General features: G+C 36.7%; 1 protein-coding gene across 1 annotated transcript; it reads left to right on the top strand.

Annotated features, from left to right (window-relative positions):
* The first annotated feature begins 10123 nt into the window (after positions 1-10123).
* On the top strand, positions 10124-17220 carry LOC134840157 (uncharacterized). The gene is made up of 6 exons (XM_063855866.1): positions 10124-10222; positions 13954-14277; positions 14447-14599; positions 15080-15345; positions 16474-16632; positions 16889-17220. The coding sequence occupies exons 1-6, from the start codon at positions 10213-10215 to the stop codon at positions 17204-17206; spliced, it is 1230 nt and encodes a 409-aa protein (XP_063711936.1). The 5' UTR covers positions 10124-10212; the 3' UTR covers positions 17207-17220.
* Positions 17221-17955: the final 735 nt, after the last annotated feature.

Below are 17955 nucleotides of genomic sequence, written 5' to 3'. Positions count from 1 at the left end.
TTGAGTGCTTGGCTCTTTTTCCTCCCCCCCCCCCCACCTGCAAATTTTTACATGTAAATTTGTTGACCACATTGTCCGATTAAAAGGAAAAAGAGCCGAGTTCTTTTACGATGTGAAGCACAAAAAATGGCTGTTATCCTCTCCCACTTTAAAATTCAACTTTCAAAATTTTATTTAAACTTGTCAGGCTCTTTTCTGCTTTCCCCCACATTTCAATTTTTTCTTTTTCTGATTTGCATACTCGTTATTATGGCTGAATGCGCGATTTTTCCGATCTAAGATATGAAGAACAAATGCGTTCACAATAATTAAGCTGTGCTCTTTTCCAAGCCCATACCACCCCCCCCCTCCCCCCACATTTCAATTTTTCATTTCTTACTTGTCATGCGTGTTATCAGGGCTGAATGCGTGATTTTACGATGTAAAGTAAATAGAAAAAATGTGTTCACAATAGTAAAAACTTTCACTCTGCAAGAAATGTGGCGGGAGAGTGGAAAAGAGCCTTAAGTTGCTCAGCATGCAGATATTTATTGCATTGTGATAGCGTAAAAATAGTTTTCAAAATTTAAATTTAAATGTGGGGGGTGAAAATAGCCGAATCGAACAAAGTGGTCAATTTTTTGTGAAATTTCTCAAGTGCAGAAAAAAAGAAAAAATTCTACCTTTCTTCTTTTTATTCAAACTGAAATATCTAGTGATTTTTTTCCTTTACCCCACCTGCGAATTTTCACAAATAATTTTTCGTGCAGTGTTTGATCGTTTTAAAAAATGGCATGCGGAATAATTAAGTCATGACAAATGGTTTTGTCTTTGTATTCAACCTGGGAAATTTGATGCTTATATGAGATAAGGGAAAAGAAAAAAAGAAAAAACCTATCTAGCTTAAGTTTTATCAGCTCAATAAATTTTGGACTGACTCACATAAACAAAAAATTTCTTTGCATATTGATAAAAAACTCTTAATAGCTTTCTTACCGTTCCCAGTTAACACCGGTTATTTATTTACTTTCGAAAAAGAAAAGATTATAAAAAAAACTCCCCAAAAAATTTATTTTCATTTTTGAAAAACTGTTTTTACGTTGTCTTTGTTCTTGAAATTTTGCATGGTGAAAAAAAGCGTTCAGCCACAACATCAGGTAACATACTTAAATATGGACAAATGGAAATTTAGGAGGGAAAATAACCGAAAACGATTTTTTCAAAAAAAAAGGTTCTTTTTCCTTTTTCCCACACCTCACACGAGCACTAATTTCAGGTCTAACGATTGGTTTTACCAGGTTAATTTTGAAGACCAAATATGTTAGTCATGGCCTAATCAGTCTGCAAGTCAATTTTTTTGTCAATCTGATAATGTGAACAGTTATTTTAATAATAAAAAATTGCAGTTGGGGAAGGAAAAGGAGCCAAAAAAGATTACAAAAATGCCAAGAATAATATCACTTGGGCTCTTCCAATTTTCCAGCCACCTCATAGAAAGGGCTCTTTTTCCTTTCCCCCCACCCACTTGCAACTTTTGATATTTGAATTTATTGTTCACTTTGTCCTTTTGTCGTGAAAATTGACATGCAGACTAATTAGGCCATAACAAGCATATTTGATCTTCATAAATAACCTTGTAAAACCAGTTTTTAGACCATAAAATTCATGTTTGAGTGAGGTGGGGGGAAAAAGGAAAAAGAGCCATAGAAATTGCAAATAAGCTGTTCAAACATTGTTTAAACGGCGTTTTGCATTTAAGAAATTTTTTTCAAAGCTTGTTCACCTTTCCACACTGACACGTTTGGATGCAGTTTGTAACCACAAAAGTAATTATAAAAAGCCGTTCATTTATTGATTTTCAGAAAAAATCAAGGCTCTTTTCCAGTTTCCCCCCCCCTTTCAAATTCAATTTTGAAAAACCTATTTAACGTTGTTATATCTTAATGAAATTTGGCGTGGTGAACAAATCGACAATTCTGAACAGATTTGTTCTTCATACTTTACAGCGTAACATCGCGCGTTTAGCCGTAATAACACGTAAAACGAACATAAGACTCGGTATTCTGAAAGGTGGGGGGGAAACTGGAAAAGAGCCAAAATCAAAAGGGGCGGGAAACCGGAAAAAGTTAACACAAGCTTCCGTGAAAAAGGCTCTATTTCCTCCCCCCCCCCCTACCTGCAAATTATTTAGAATAATTTTTCTGTTCACATTGTCGGATTGTTATCAATTTCAGCATACGGATTAATTAGGCCATGACAAACATATTTGGTAGTCATACTCAACCTTGTAAAACCACTCGTGAAATTGATACTTATGTGAGGTCGGGGGGGGACGAAAAAGAGCCATTAAAGGCTCTTTTTCAATTTCCTATCCAACACAAATAGGTTTGATTAAAAGTTAGTCAAACGGAAGTTGCATGAAAAAATGCTGTAACAACCTGTTTTCTTGCTCACGTTTTCACATCATATCACAGTGTACAACTTCAAAAGTTGTTTTGACTAGATTTGGCTCTTTTCCAGTTTTCCACCCCCTCGTAAATTTACAAAATAAAAATATTCAAAAACTATGCACACGGTGTTTTGCATGTAACAAATGTTGTGAAAATTTAGTCACCTGTTCACGCTGACACGTTGTAATGCAGTTTTTATCAAGATAAATCTTTTTAAATAGACTTTTGTACATTGAAGTTTAGAAAAAATCAAGGGGGGAACTGGAAAAGAGCCCTAGACTTTGGTGAGTTCAATTTCATGAAAAAATTAGATAGAAGGTACTAGAAAAGAATTAGGATTTATGTTACCATGGCTGGGCAAAATGGGGCTTTTTTCTTCTTCCTCTGCATCTCGCACGAGCATCAAGTTTATGGTGTAATGAGAGGGTTTATAAGGATAAATATGCAGACTGAAAATGTTAATGATGGCTCCATTAGTCCATATGCCAGTTTTCATAACACTCAGACAATGTGAAAAAAATTTATGATGTGAAAAATCGCAGGTGGGCCGGGGAGGGGTGGAAAAAGAGCCTAAAATGGCTTTTTTTTTCTTCATCAAAGCTTAGTTCTTTTACCTTTTTCCCCACCTCGCACGAGCATAATTTAGTCCAGAACATGGCAATTTTCAAACCCCCAGAACTTTACAAAAAATAATTGTACGTGAAATATCTTTTTATATTTGAACTCAAGAAGTCGATATCTTCAATGGGGTATAAAATTTTTTTGATGAAAACTATTTTTTCGATCGGTGAAAATTGACTGAAAAAAACCATATACCGCATAAATATTTCGTGAAGTCGGAACAGCAAGCTATTTTAAAAGATTTAATTAATCTTTTCTACCTTTTCTTCACCTTTCAATTTCAACTTCGAAAGCTTAATTAGCGCTTTTGTAATGCAATTAATCTTGACATAAACAGACTAACAACTGAGACCAGATTTTTTCTCGATGTTTTATATCGCAACAGTTAGCGTTGAGCCACGAAATCACTTAAAACCTATACAAAAATGTGAAAAAAACTGAGTTGAAAACTTCCAAATTCAGAAGTCATACTACAGTAGTAGGCAAATTAATCTCAATTTCAATCTTTTCCTTGAAAAAAATTAAGTTTGAAGTTTCGTTTTGAAAATTTTATACTAAAAACAATTAACTTTGTGAGCTCATTTTAGAGCATAAGACTTAGCCTACCATCTATTTGAAAGTATCAATCTTCAAATATAGAAATGAAAAAAAAACTAAATCAAGTGAATCTGCATAGCGCATTTATAGTGCGTTCTAGCGAGTTTGGCTTGGTTTTAGACTCAACTAAGACATTTCGATTGAGAATCTCATTTGAGACCAAATTGATAGAACATTTCAGTTGAATTTCTGTTATTTCAACCTCGTGAACTGATTAGGACTCCAGCCTCGCCTCGTGACCTCTGCCAAAAAATTTTACGAATTATCAAGCAACGAATCAAAGCAAAGAGCTTTATTATTAAACAGCCTAACTGGTATTTCCATTGAGCGCATTATACATTGCCCTCGAACAAAACTGCCCGAAACTGATCAGGTGAGTTGAAAAATTTACCGGATGAAAACACTACTGGATGAAAACCCGCTACTCGGGATGCGAATGTTTAACGACCCCGCCCAACCTGAAAAGGTGATAAGCAGTTTTCTCGAATACAATATGGTCTCGAACACAATATGATAAATGACTGGGTGTAACCTGTAAATCAGCAGAGTACCTAAGTGACTTTTGGTTGATTTTAGGCAATTCATATACCAAAAATTGAAAAACCAAACAAGACGGCTTCCATTGCTTACGGTTGAAAAAGTGCGCAAGGGCAAAATCACGCAAACCTCACAAACTGTGAAAAATTGTGCTATGCCTCCAAAAATTAGAATTTACAAAAAAGTTTGTAACTTTTTTCCAGTCAAATTCTGTTCAATCACAGTGTTATGTTTCGGAGCAGAATTTTCAAAATTCTTCAAATGCCTGACGATGCAATTTTAAATACAACGCTGTGAATTGCAAACCGATAAAGACTCTAATAGGTACCCTAATCCTAGAGTTAACCCAGTACTCTAATGCCCCAGGTGATACTTCATCCCAAATTGTAAAACATGAAAAAAAAATCCATAAAACTTTCAAAAAAATCTCGGAAAAAATTTATTTAACAATTTTTTATAAACCTTTCACAGACGAAGAAAAAAACAGCTTTTTTAAATTTAAACAAATCACAAAACACCGTGCTAGTCCCTCCAGCTGGATTGGTAAAACAAGCAGGAGTGTCGAACAACGTTTCGGTATGAATAGTTTTGGAATGTTCCCCCAGTGGTTGGATAATCATAATCAGTTTACAACAACAAACCGCCGCGAAAGTTTTTTCTACCGTTTCGCCGTATCGCTGTGCAGTTTAACCGATAAACCGTACCCGTTGAGTTAGATAGTACCAAATTAAATATAGGGACCTTTAGTAAGGGACTGAAACCTTAGAATCCCTCACGGTTATCAATTTCAATGGTGTTCATTGTTGTCGCAAGCGCTTTCTATCGCAGTTGTTCTGTATTCTGCAAAGATAAGCCGATTGCGCAAAATATAAGCGGAAATTGCAAATTGTAACCGAATTCGTTGAAATATAATTGAATTGCACATTACAATGCATTATTCTGCAGTTTTTTGTGCGTGAAGAAATAATAATTTGATCTAGAAATAAAATCTAGCAGATGCGGAGTTTAAAAATGAGGGCTTAACCATTCTCAATAGAAATCAAATCATAATCTTAAACTATTAGTTATTTAAAATAGTGGATGTACTCCTTACAAAATACCCACCAAAGTGTTTTCGGGGATCATAATTTCGAAAATGCACGATATAAGCAAAATCAGGAGACTAGCTGTGAAAAATGATCATTTATCCGATATCTTGAAAAGCCGCATAGATATTAATCTTCGCATTCGAAAATTTGAAACTGAATATTGATATCCAGCAGCAAAACCATAGCTTTCATCAGAAATCCTGAATTTTGTGAATTTAGCTACAGTTGACTATCTTTTGTTCTAGAAAAAGTACCATTTCTAGAAATTTAACTGATATAATTACTGGTTAAAGTGGAATAAATATGAGTTTTAACTAAATATATAATTATAAGTTGCGATCAAAAATGAGACTCCGCGACAAGGCAGTTTCACTTTATTGATTTATTATTATTGAATGATGGGTTCAACAAACTGTTCCGTGGGTTCAGCAACTTAGGCTGTTTTAGCAGCAATTTTGAGCGAAACAGTGTTTTAGCTATTTGTTCCTGCAATCCAAAACAGGAACGAAGATCAAAGAAAACTTATAAAGTTTCGGATTCCACACAAAATCTGATTTTGGCTTGTTGCGATGTCTATCTCGAACTCATAATTACATGATTTGGCCTCTTTCGAACTCACAAATACTACGTTAAAGGCCAAAAATTTGTTCGTATTAATTTTGATAATTAAAAGTTTTTGATAATTCGATTTTTGGTAATTGAAAATTTAATAATTTTTTTTTTCACTTTATATCTGACTTGTTGAACAAAAATAGAATTCTTCGACCAGGGTTAACAAAACGGAGATCAGATGAGAACGGGATTTCTCGATTGACCACAGTCGAGGAGTATTGAAAATTTGTAAGAATTACAAAAAAAAGTTTTGGTTCAATTTGTTTTTCAGTTAAGTCTAGTAGTTTGTTCTCCTTATGGTTTGCAGGCAACGAGGAAACAATATCTCGCAAGGAAAGATTTTGAGATAAATGTTTTCAAAATCAATGCCAAAGTTACAAATTATGCAAGTGCAACTGACGGATCAGCTAAAATTGAAGAGAAAAATGATGTGTTTAAGTTATAGTAATTGCACAGCAACAACGATTTTGATACCATAAATCGACCCGATTTTTATCTTGGAGCTATCACTGCAAAAAAATGACCAATTAAATGATTGGCAGCAATTTCTTTGAATTTCAGGCAGAAGACTACTTATTAGTAATTTCGAGAACTCTGACAGCAACTGAGTCCGATTGTTCGAAAAAACTACTTTCACAGCATTAAGAAATTGCATCAATGACTTCGAGTGAACAGTTGTGAAAAGCTTTTCTTGCGAAAAAAGACGAGAGGAATCTTAACACCTGACAGAGGCTGATCTTTGTTTAAAAAAGCAAGAGCTTGAAGATCAGTCAATGAAGAGTCCTTGTGGTCGATGAAAAACATCACAAGTTAGTCACGGTTTTTTCCCTTGAATATCTGGAGGACGCGTCGGAAATCAGTCGGCGCAGGTAAAGAAGGCGATGGTTGTTCAAGAAACTCAAACTGAAGAAGAAATAGGAGTTGCCAGTTCAAGAAGTAGTTCAGCCCCTGTTGCCGGTGGTGAATACCAACTTGGACTCTGCTTTCTGCTTTTTCTTTCACAAGTTTTGAGCCACCGTTTAGCAGGAATTTTACCATGCTTCAGAAAATTTATATGGATGCAAATTGGTTTGAAAACACATACATTCCATCTCCTGGTGCAAGCGATTCAATTGCCGCGAATATCAATGTTAATAATTGATATGAATTGCAGATAAATTTACCTCCGAATGCGTAGCTTTTTTCATCAGAGTAATCTCCCATCAGAGTAAACTAGCCAGCTTTTTATCCCCCCCCCATGTTTTCTTCTACAAATCTCTCAACAACGGTTTTACCTCCTGCTACTCAAATTATTACGCAACTAACGATGGTTCATCCATTCTGGAAGGGAGGAGAAACAATTTACCAACAGCCAATGACCAATAGTCGTTCGTCGCATCTCAATTATGTTAGTACGAAGGATCCCCGTCAGACGCTGCTAGGCGTAACAAGCCAATCAACTATCAAGACTAGGCTGAAATTTTGACACTAAGTCTGAAAGGTCCCATGCCAGAGTGGACATTGTCCTCATTTGAAGGTAACCCATCACAATGGCCTAAAAATGTTGCTCAGATTAAAAAAGTGAGTATGTCAAAGTCCATGAGTGATGATGTCAAATTGACCTTTTTCAAAAACCTTGTATCCGGAAAATTAAAGAACGCATTTGCGGAGTTTGCTTTCAATTGTGCATTTTACAAAGATTCTGTAGAACACTGGAAACTTAGTTTGAACAACCATTTATAGGTGCTCGTCTGAAAATGTATTGAAATAGCACAAATCAGAAAATATCCTCAGTTTTTACGTTTGTGTCGCCAATCTGAAATCGCCAGGATAAAAATACGTCTCGAAGAGTACAAAGAACATTAACCAGGTTTTTGCAAAGTTGCCTCACAACATGATAATAAGAGATGTTGGAAAGAACCAACAACGCTGGCTTTCAATAACTGGCATCGCGACAAAGTCATGTCTAGCCAAATAAGTAAAGAAGCCCCCACCAACAGTTTTTCTATTGCCACAACATGCCAAGAAAAATTACGCTCCGTGCCGCATGTAAAAGTAAGCGCCTTTATGGAGTATTGTTGCATTGGAAGAAAAACAGTTTCTCAATGGACTCAGTTCGCCGCTCAAAACAGTTTGCTCGCTTTCAACAGGATTACATGTCTTGTTACATAGTGCTGAAAAACGTTTTCACCGCAAAGCCGCTGAACAACACAGTAGCAGCAGAGAAGCAACAACACAAGATATCATAAATCAAACAACATGGCTCCAATTGGTCGGAAACCATCTCCACTCATCTGACCAAAAAAAACGTCAATGCTAAAACCGATATCTGTATAGGCACGTTTAGTGTTTCGCCGTATGTCGAAGTTAAATAACTTTAGCGTTGGTTTCAAAGCAAGAGACGTTCTCATTCTGCACGATAGTTTTCCGCATCTACAGACAAATAAATCCATTGTTCTTCACTATTCCGAAGTGTTTTCATGCTAATAAGTATTTGAGCTGCCAATTTTCATTGCAAAGCTGAATTTGTAGCACCTGTAGTAGTAGGAGTAAGAATCTTTTCTAAAAATTTGATCCCCGTTCCACATCTGATAAAAAAAATCATTTTTTAAAAAATTCTAGTACGTGTTATGATGGCAGCCCTTACGAGTCGGAATGCTCTGAGTTTAAGATCTGTTTCTTCGGCCAGATAATCTCTAAACCTCATTCGTTTAGTTTCAACCTGATGAAGAACGTTTAGAGAACAGTTTGAACTTCAGAGATCAAAACTTTTTGGATATCCGGATGAACTTGGGGAAGGTTTTTATAATCCGCCCAGCCGTCATGACTCAAAAATCGTTTGGAGCAAAAACGGTATCTTCCGCCTTACACTATTCTAAACCCGAACAAATCCGGGATAGTTCGACGGGTTTTAAACGGGACAAGCAAGTTTTTCGGCGAATCGCTAAGTAGCTCCCCTCATGCTGGCCACTAACTGCTGCCTAAACTGTTGTTTAGTTCAAGGCGCTGCCGACAGCACAAATATGCAGTATTTGCAGGCATTAAAGGAGTGCTGAAGTGTGATCAATGTTTGGTGATTTTTTTTGTGACGGGAAGACCCCACATTACACGTGCGCTTCGAAATACCAGGCAAATCTTCGGAGCGATCGTTCAAACGACTTTTGCTTATTAGGGTTTTCGCCGAATAGCCGCGGGTAATCATGATTGTCATCTCTAAGCCGCTCAGGTGAAGCTGAACAATGCTTAATGGATGACCTCGGTTCCGTTGAATGCCCGGAAGTGATTAAAACTAAAATCAGTTCTAATACCGCTAGAAAAACCGTACTGCTCCCTAAGCCAAATAAAAACTTTACTTCTCCAGCAATCCCTAAACTGTTTTGCACTTTCTCGATCTCGAATGAAAATTAATGAACCGATCTTTTTTTAAAAATGTACAGGCTAAATTTGACGCCTCTCGCAACCGTCTTCGAAACTCATTACTCATTAGTTTTGGGCAGCTGTCAAAAATTAAACAGATTATCTGTACCTTCTTTACATAAAACTGATTGTCAGTGAGCCGACTGGTTCAGTCCTTCAAGAGTATTTTGTTGTACTACGATGGAGATCTGCACCGAAAACTATTGAAACGCAGTGCGCATACAGCAGAAAGCAAAAAAAAACGGTGCGCCAAGGAGGTCCATTTTTCCAGTAGTAGAACGTTTATGCTACAGCCGGCCCTTATTCTCGAAATGGTGATGTCAAAATTTTCGGAAGGTATGTAGTAACTATTCGTCGATCTTCGTGAAAAGCTGGGCAGTTCTTTCTACTAAACGAACCGCGCAATTCATTAGAAAATTATTCGCTCAAAGGACAAAAGATAATATGTGATGGCTATCGAGTGCTTCATCATCAAGTATGCAACCTTCTTGGTAGTTTGATTGGACAATGGCACCAATTGTGTAGGAAGAGTAAAAGCTTCATGCTGCAATCAAAATTAAAAAACAGAAGCTCTGCAGTCACTTGTTCACGAAGGCATCAATTTTTAGGTAAAATCCACCTAGTGCACCACTTCAACGTGGAGCAGGGAAGCAAGCAAAAAAGCGCAGTCAAAAAATTGACCAACGAGGTTTTGAACACAAGCATGCGCTTGGCTGAAAGTTCGGTGAACGACCGTCCGCTCAATTACGTTTCCGACGAGCCAGTAGTCTCGATACTTTGACGAAGAAATAGTTTTTTTACGACAGCACAGTGTAACACTTACTTCCCTAAGGTCGAGCGGAAGTTTTTCTCCCTCTTAATGCTAGGCCACTTTGCAGTTTTACGCAAACGTAATTTGGCAGCGATGGTTTAGCGACTACATCCCAACTTTCATGAAAAGTGGTAAGTGACAGTTTTCTATTGGGGACTTTTTCAAAACAGGTGATCTAGTGTGGTTAGTTGAATCACCCTACCCAATAGCACGCGTAACGTCACTACATTAGGGAAAAGACAATGTCCCTCGTTTCTCAAACTTTAGTACCATTTCCGGAAAATACACAGGGCTGCTTGTCAAGTTTGTTCCGGTTCTTGTTTCCTCTGGGGTGGCGGATGTTAACGCTACATTGCAGTAAAGTATTTAAGAAAGAAAGACAGTTTAATTGCCAGTTTATTATTTGCCCTATAACTCACAAACCAACGCAGAGTCAACCCTTTTTTTTGCTTTATACGGACAAGGACCTTGCAATGTTTCGAGCAATATTTCTTTAGATAAAACCATTGTTGTGTTTTCTTTTTACATTAAAACTTCAGCGTAACATTTTGAGGCGCGAACCGCAATCTTAGCAGAAAAAAAACCAAGGCGCCTGAATTGAAACGGCCAACGTGCTGTGCTGTGTCCAATAATTAAAGGCAAAGAGTTTTGTAATTAAACAGCCTCACGAGTGTTTCCAATAAGCGCATTAAAAATTTCTCTCGATCAATATTGCTCTGAAAAGATCAGGTGAGTTTGGGGGTTGATCGTTACGTTTCGCTCGCGACAATGGTCACTACCTGATGAAAACCCGCTTTTCGGGATGTAAATTTTTATCTACCACGCTCATCCTGGAAAGATGACGAAAAATTTTCCTAAACAAAATGTGGCAGTCTTCAACAAAACGGGATTTCTTTTGGATTTAATCTAAATAAAGGGATAGGCGCGACGAAGTTCAATGGCGAGGGGGAAACTGGGCAGTGTAACGATTTTTTTAAACATTTTTATTGCGACTTTGGAAAAAAACGGCAAAAAAACTTTTGCTCGTTTTGATTCTTGGTTTGAACCGAATCTTTGTCCTTCTCTTCAGTTTCTTCCAATTTTATAAACTTCGATTCAAATTGACTTATTTTGCCTAAAAATGTGTAGCTAGCACTTGAACTATAAAAAATCAATTTGTTTGCAAATGTTAGTTCGTTTACCATGTAAAATATGACTGCATTATGGCTAAAATGAAACGTTTCTTTAAAACAAAACTTCAATTGTGGATGGAAATTTAAAAGAACTCACAATTTCAACATCATCTAAAAACTACTCATGAACTAAGCTCACGTTTAAAAAGATGAATTGCCATTGTTGTTTTTTTCGTAAATGAGAAATCAAAAACTATTGGCTCTTTTTTACTCTCCACCCACATTTGAATTTGAGTTTTAAAAAATTATTTTAACGTTGTCATGATGTAATAAAACTTAGCATGGTGAACACATTAACTATTCTGAACACATTTGATCAGCATACTTTATATTGCAACATACGCTTTGAGAAACTTTACGCTTTGAGCCATAATAACACGTAAGACAACTAGGAACATAGAAAAATTGAAGCGTGTTGGGGAAAATAGGAAAAAAGCCAAATGAATATTTGGACCAACCACAATTTGTTTTAAACCGCCCGTTATAAAACTTCTATAATCGACCAAGTTTGACCGAGGCAGATACATTTCAAATTGAACAATCAAATACTTCTCTATATATCGACCAAATATGTACCGATCGAAAATAATACAAATGGACTATCCTGTTAAGCCTACTGATAGCTCTTATTCGATTCGCAGGAACAACATGTTTATGATCAAGGTTTCGATAAAGTTTGACTGTCTCAAATTCGTTTTGGCCAAATGCGACTCTGCAAGTTTCAGTTTTAAATGATCCGGCTAAATTCGCTACAAAAATATTAAATTAACACTTGATAATTATTAAAATTTTGTTGCAATTTTTCCTATGTTGCGGGTTGTTATAACTTCCTATATCGCTGGAACCCTCAGATATCAAAAATTTGAAACCATCCCCTTGAAACTTATGGTTTGCGATAAGATAGTTAGCATCAAAATTTTAAATTCGTTCATTAAATTAAAACAAAGCAATAAGGCAAATACAAAAAAAAAATATATCATAAAAGATTCGCAATGCAAATACATGAAAAAGGTTTTTGAAACTAAAAATCGGGCGAGTGGTTTGAAAAAATCAAATAACAATTATAAGAACAATCTAGCTATCCGGGTTGAGATCCCGCTCAAAAACCGCTCAAGATATGAGCGGTTTGAGCGGTTTTCCAGCAAGATTTGAGAGGTTTGAACGGTTTAGGCGGTTTGGGTGTTTTTTTTTCGGAAAAATGCTCAAACCGCTCAAATCTTTGTTTAAGAAATCGCTCAAAAACCGCTCAATTTTTGCTGTGATTTTTGAACGGTTTTTCAAGCAAGATTTGAGCAGTTTTTGAGCGGGTTTTGAGCGGTCTTATAAAAAAACCGATCAAAACCATCAAAAGGCCTGGAAAGGTAATGTGACGCTAAGATGCAGTTGCAATACTATCTACAATTTAAAAAATGTGCTTAACCGTTCTTAACTCAAGCAAGATTTTTTTCAATGTCCAGACGAAAAACAATGTGAGCAACGTTTTTCAAATTCTCGAGCAAAATAACCACTGGAAAATATGTATGTATGTGTATGTATTTACAAAAACACTTTCACAATTATGTTTAAACTCCTATAAAAAGGTTTGATGAAGAGCGAGCTCGTGAAAAGAAAAAATGAGAGCTTGTCAGCATAAAGTTTGGTTGTATACGTTGAAGGACCTTCCAATTCACTGCATTAACTTTCGTTTTCTTCAATTCGTTTCAATATCTGAGTGTGTTTATGTCGGGTATTCTAGAAAAAAGTGACATTGCCTGCAGTTTTTCTTATTATTGCGGCTGTTTTTCTTGTGAAATAAAAAAGTTTTTTTATTATTTAGATTCAACTTGTTATAACAAGTTAAATCCAAATAATAATGAAGTATTTTATTTCACAAGAAAAACTGCAGGCATTGTCACTTTTTTCTGGAATACCCGACTTAAATACACTCAGATACTGAAAAGAATTGAAGGAAACGAAAGTGAATGCACTAAATTGGAAGGTCCTTCAACGTATACAACCAAACTTTATGCTGACAAGTTCTCATTTTTTCTTTTTGTGAACTCTCTCTTCAACAAACCTTTTTATAGGAGTTTGAACATAATTATGAAAGTTTTTTTTTCCAAAATAAAAAAAGAAATGGATGAGCACATTTTCACCAAACCTCTATAAGAGAAAAGATGGTTGGTTAAAATTGGTATTAAAATTTTGTCCTTCCCTTCTCAATCGATTTTTTTTCCTTTAAAAAACCCTAAATCGAAATCGCCGAAAACAAATTCTACAAAAAAAGCATGGAGAATTTGTTGAATTCTGTTTGATAAGAATCAAACCTGTGTATAATTACCAATGCAAACGCTATTGAGTTTTTTTGCAAGTATCATGGATATTCTGACAAGATCTTGACAAGACTTGTCAAGATCTTTCCAAGATTTTCATGATCCATGATACCATTATATGTTGACAAGACCTTGAACCCCAAGTTTTGATAAATTACTTTTTTCGCGAGCATATATCTGACATATATTTGACATATCTGATATATCTCTATATCTTTTCGAGATCTTGGAAAGTAACATTTTCCAACATTTTTGGGTTCAATATTTTCCAAAATCGAAACACTGGGAAAACTCCCTTCGAGTGACTGATACTGAAAGCCGTAGAAGGAAGTACTAATTCAACATAACCGTTGGCTAATTCAGTTTTTTTTAATTTAGCAACTGAGCTGTTCTCCCGTCCAGGCTCTGGGCCCGTAGTGCTCTCGCCAGAATGCAGAGGCCGTAAAAATAAGATCGGCATCGAGAACAACACCAACGGCAGCTCCACTTCACCCACCACAGTCGGCTCATTCGGGGACACCATTCGATCTCCACTAGCAGACAAAAACAGCTCGAAAGAGACACGACTGGTGAACACCGGGTCCACGAAGACAGTGCTGCCCAAAATAGAGTCGTCATCGCCACCCAAAGCTTATCTAAACGAGGATTATAGAAAAGGATCTGCACAGTCCAAGGCCTCCCAGGACAGTGGCATCGGAGAAGGTATGTGCTAATGCTGAATTTATGTCATAATCTCACGTAGTTATGGCTTCTTGCTTCAAACTTAAGCTGATCTATTTGTCGCAATCAGCGTTTGAAATACGCTTAATAGCTACAAAAATGAAAAATGTTTTATAGCTTTTAATGATGTGTGATTATCTTTGATGTTCAGACCAACTGAAGCCAGCTGTGTTGCCCCCAGTGACTTCTAGCTCGCCAGTCACTCTGCCCGCAATAGAGAGTAAAAATGGAGGATCTGGACAGAGTGGGGGGCTCGTGCCCAGACTAGCTAGCGAGGAAATACTCTCCCAGCTCAATGAAATAGGCCAGTCTACCCTCTTTGAAATAAAAACTGTTTCAATTCGCCTCATAGGGTTCATGATTGACCCAGCAGTGTAATATTTTCATAGCGTAGCAGCTGGTGGTTTTTGAACATTTATATATTTAACATACATATCAAGCGACAAAGATCATAAGCGCTTTTCCAAAACGCTGTTCATTTTTACTACGCCCCCTTCCACCACCGACACAAAAGAGTTTGCCCGCGAATCATCAACTTCACGAGGTTGTATATCAGGAAAAATGTTTGAAATTAGGTGATCAGCATGTATGTTCCAAATTTTCAAAACGGCCGGACAAATTAATGTGATGCATCAAGGAAATGCTCATCTGATTAGTAAATTTCATATTCTGAGTCAGAAGCCTTTTTGTGTAAATTTAAAAATGCGGAGGAGTTCTTTCGGATATTTTTGAGCCTCTACTGTTTCGTCGTAGTTTTCTGTTGTTTGACTTTGCGATGTTTCAGGAATAGTGCCTCTGAAAACGAACAGATGTGGCAGCTCATTAGCTTTCAACATAGAATTAGACAACGGCTCAAAACATCCCCACTCTAGCAACAATGAAGACGAAGTGAGGGGAGGCGGGGTAGGGGCAGGGGCAGGGGGAGAAGGGAGGATGTTGCCCCCTCTGCCCCCGAGTAGACTGCACAGACTGAACAGCCTTCCGCCCATCCAGCCCCCCTCGATAGAAGTACTGGACGCCAAACAGAAGAAGGCTGAACAGAGACGCAAGGTTGGTTGCTTTTCAATTGCAAGCAGATGTATTTCATTTCCTCGACCAATTAGGGCCGCAAACCATTTAAAACCTCTGCGGTCATAAGCTAGCAGAGTAACAAATCAATCAGTAATTGAGGGCTATATATTTTTTTGTTATAATGCTGAGGGAGCAGGTTTGAACGGACCAAAAATGAGAAAAAAACGAGCATAATCCCAAAATTCAGCAAGGTAAAAAAGAATAAGTAGCAAATTCTTTGAGTAATTTTTAAGAATCTTGTACATATTCGTGCTCCAATTTTTTAGATCCTTCAAGTGAGCATCATAGATCTTCTTTCTCTTTCTTATAATTAAATATGGAAAAAATGGATTGAAAGTTATAAAAGTATAAAAGTTTAGCAAAATAAAATTCTATATTCTTTTTATGGTACGAATTCCACCACAAAATAAAATTAATTTAAAAATGAGATTTTGAGTTTTTGATGAAGTTATTCAATAATTCTTGCTGCTACTGAGGTTTTGGCAGAAGAGTTGTGCTTAGAATACATAAAGAACAAGACTGCTCGTATCAAGGCGAAGCCCTGAATGTTCCGACTGCCGTTTAAGGTTTATGGAGCAGTAATAACATTTAAAAATTCAATGAAATAAAACAAAATCAAAAAAAAGTTTTTCTAAAATTTGAAATTTTTTAAATAAAAATCATCACCCCACACGCCATACAAAGTACAAAAGGATAGATTTCGCTCCTTGTAACAAACCAATTATGGCACATAAGCTTCTTTTAACCAATTTGGAACGATTTCTAAGACGGATTAACTCTCCGCTTACGCGTTAATAGCGCGAAATACATCGCGCGTTAATTGTCCCAAATTGGCCAAAATGGCAATCTTTAAGCCCTCATAACTTTACGAAAAATAATCACAGGTGAAATATCTTTTCAAATTTGAGCTCAGGACAACAATACCTTTCGAATGATGTAAAAAAATTCCGTCAAAAATGGCTAGTTAAAAAGTCGAAATTTGTCTGAAGAAAAAAAAATCCCCACCCCGAGCACAAATATTCCGTTACTTTCGTATCGAAAGTCGGAACAATAACAAATGTAAGGTTTTCTTGTGAGTGACTGTTGATAAATCTTTTCTCCAATTAGAACCGTGACGAGAAAATTCGACAAAAGTTGGAGAAGCTTCGTCAGCGTCGCCTCTCGGAAACGGAGTTGTCGGAGCGGGATGACGACATGAAAGAGAAGGTGTCGCAGGACATCCAGCAGAAACAACAGCTTATAGAGCAGAACAAACAGAAGCTCAAGGTTGGCAACTTAGTTGAGTTTTATAAACATCGAAATTAGATAAAACACCTGCTAGCTTGTAGTTTTTTCGGCTAAATCATCTGAACACATAATCATAATGAAAATAACTGTGCATGCTAAAAGGCAGGTTAAATGCGTTTTTGAGGCATGATTTTCAAAACAAAAAACAACATTGCGTAAAATTAGAAAATCGTCGGAATTTTAAAAAAATTTGTTTTCAAAAAGTTTTAGAAAGCTTTTTTTTTTTTAAATTCAGGAAGCGCAAGAGGAGCGAAAGAGGCGTAACGAAGAGCGACTTCAGCGGGTGCGCATGAACAAGGAGAAGCTAATGATGAACGGGGGAGGGGGCTATGGGGACAAACTGGACGACAGCTACTCGGACCCTATCGAGTCAGGAGCCATCGACACAGGCGACCAGTCAGATCTGGACGGCAGTGGAGATGTTGGCAAGTTGAATGATGCAACAGGTGGCAATGGTCTGCCAGGAGCAGGCGGAGACATTAGAGGGACACAGAGGAATATAGTTGAAGGCACCAACGCAGCCGGAGAGCCCAACGAGGATGATATATTCTGAATACAATTAGTAATACCGGATGCTAATTAATTAATTTAAAAATAATTATGCTTAGTTAATGGCAATGCAAGCGAAGTGGTCGAGGCAGTTAAATTGAGGATAGAAGCGCAAGAGTGACAGTTTTTGAGTATCAAGCTATACTTTATGTTTGTTGCATCTCGATTTGAAGTGCGTGGCAACCTACCAAAATTAGAAAATTTACAGAACAGTGACATTTTTATCAGCAGAAAATGGGCTACTAGCCGCTATTTAATTGAAATCATCATTTTTTCGATTAAGGACCAAGCCCTTCTTAAATCCGAATTTTGAACATAAATTTTGTGCTAGAGGTGTTTTTCTCCAGACAAATTTTAATTTTTTAACTGACATCGGCAAAACTTTTATTCAGCGATCATTTTTCTGAAAGTTATAGATGTATGAAATTTGACCAGTTTGCCATTTACTAAGCGCTCATTGCTGGTTGAATGCTTAGTAATTTTATCCTAAGTTATAAGTCTCACCTTAAATCGTCAAATTGTCTTGACAAAAAGTAGAGTAGAAACGATAGTTAGAAAAGGTATAAAATAATTAGTTGGTTAAATACAGAGCACTGGGTAATTAGATTATTTAAGCGAATCGAACAGCTTAAAGAAATATACCTATGAGGGGAGGTTGAGTTAATCTTATTTTGTTCATCAATATTTTATCTTCTTACTAAGGTCGATGACTGAGTAGTATTTCTTGGGTTGCCTTGATGTTGTCCACTTGGC

Source organism: Symsagittifera roscoffensis, chromosome 2 (genome assembly GCF_963678635.1).
Source record: "Symsagittifera roscoffensis chromosome 2, txSymRosc1.1, whole genome shotgun sequence".
NCBI classification, from domain to species: Eukaryota; Metazoa; Xenacoelomorpha; order Acoela; family Convolutidae; genus Symsagittifera; species Symsagittifera roscoffensis.
The sequence above is the reverse complement of the archived record's forward strand: the minus strand, read 5'-3'. Positions and strand labels throughout refer to the sequence as shown.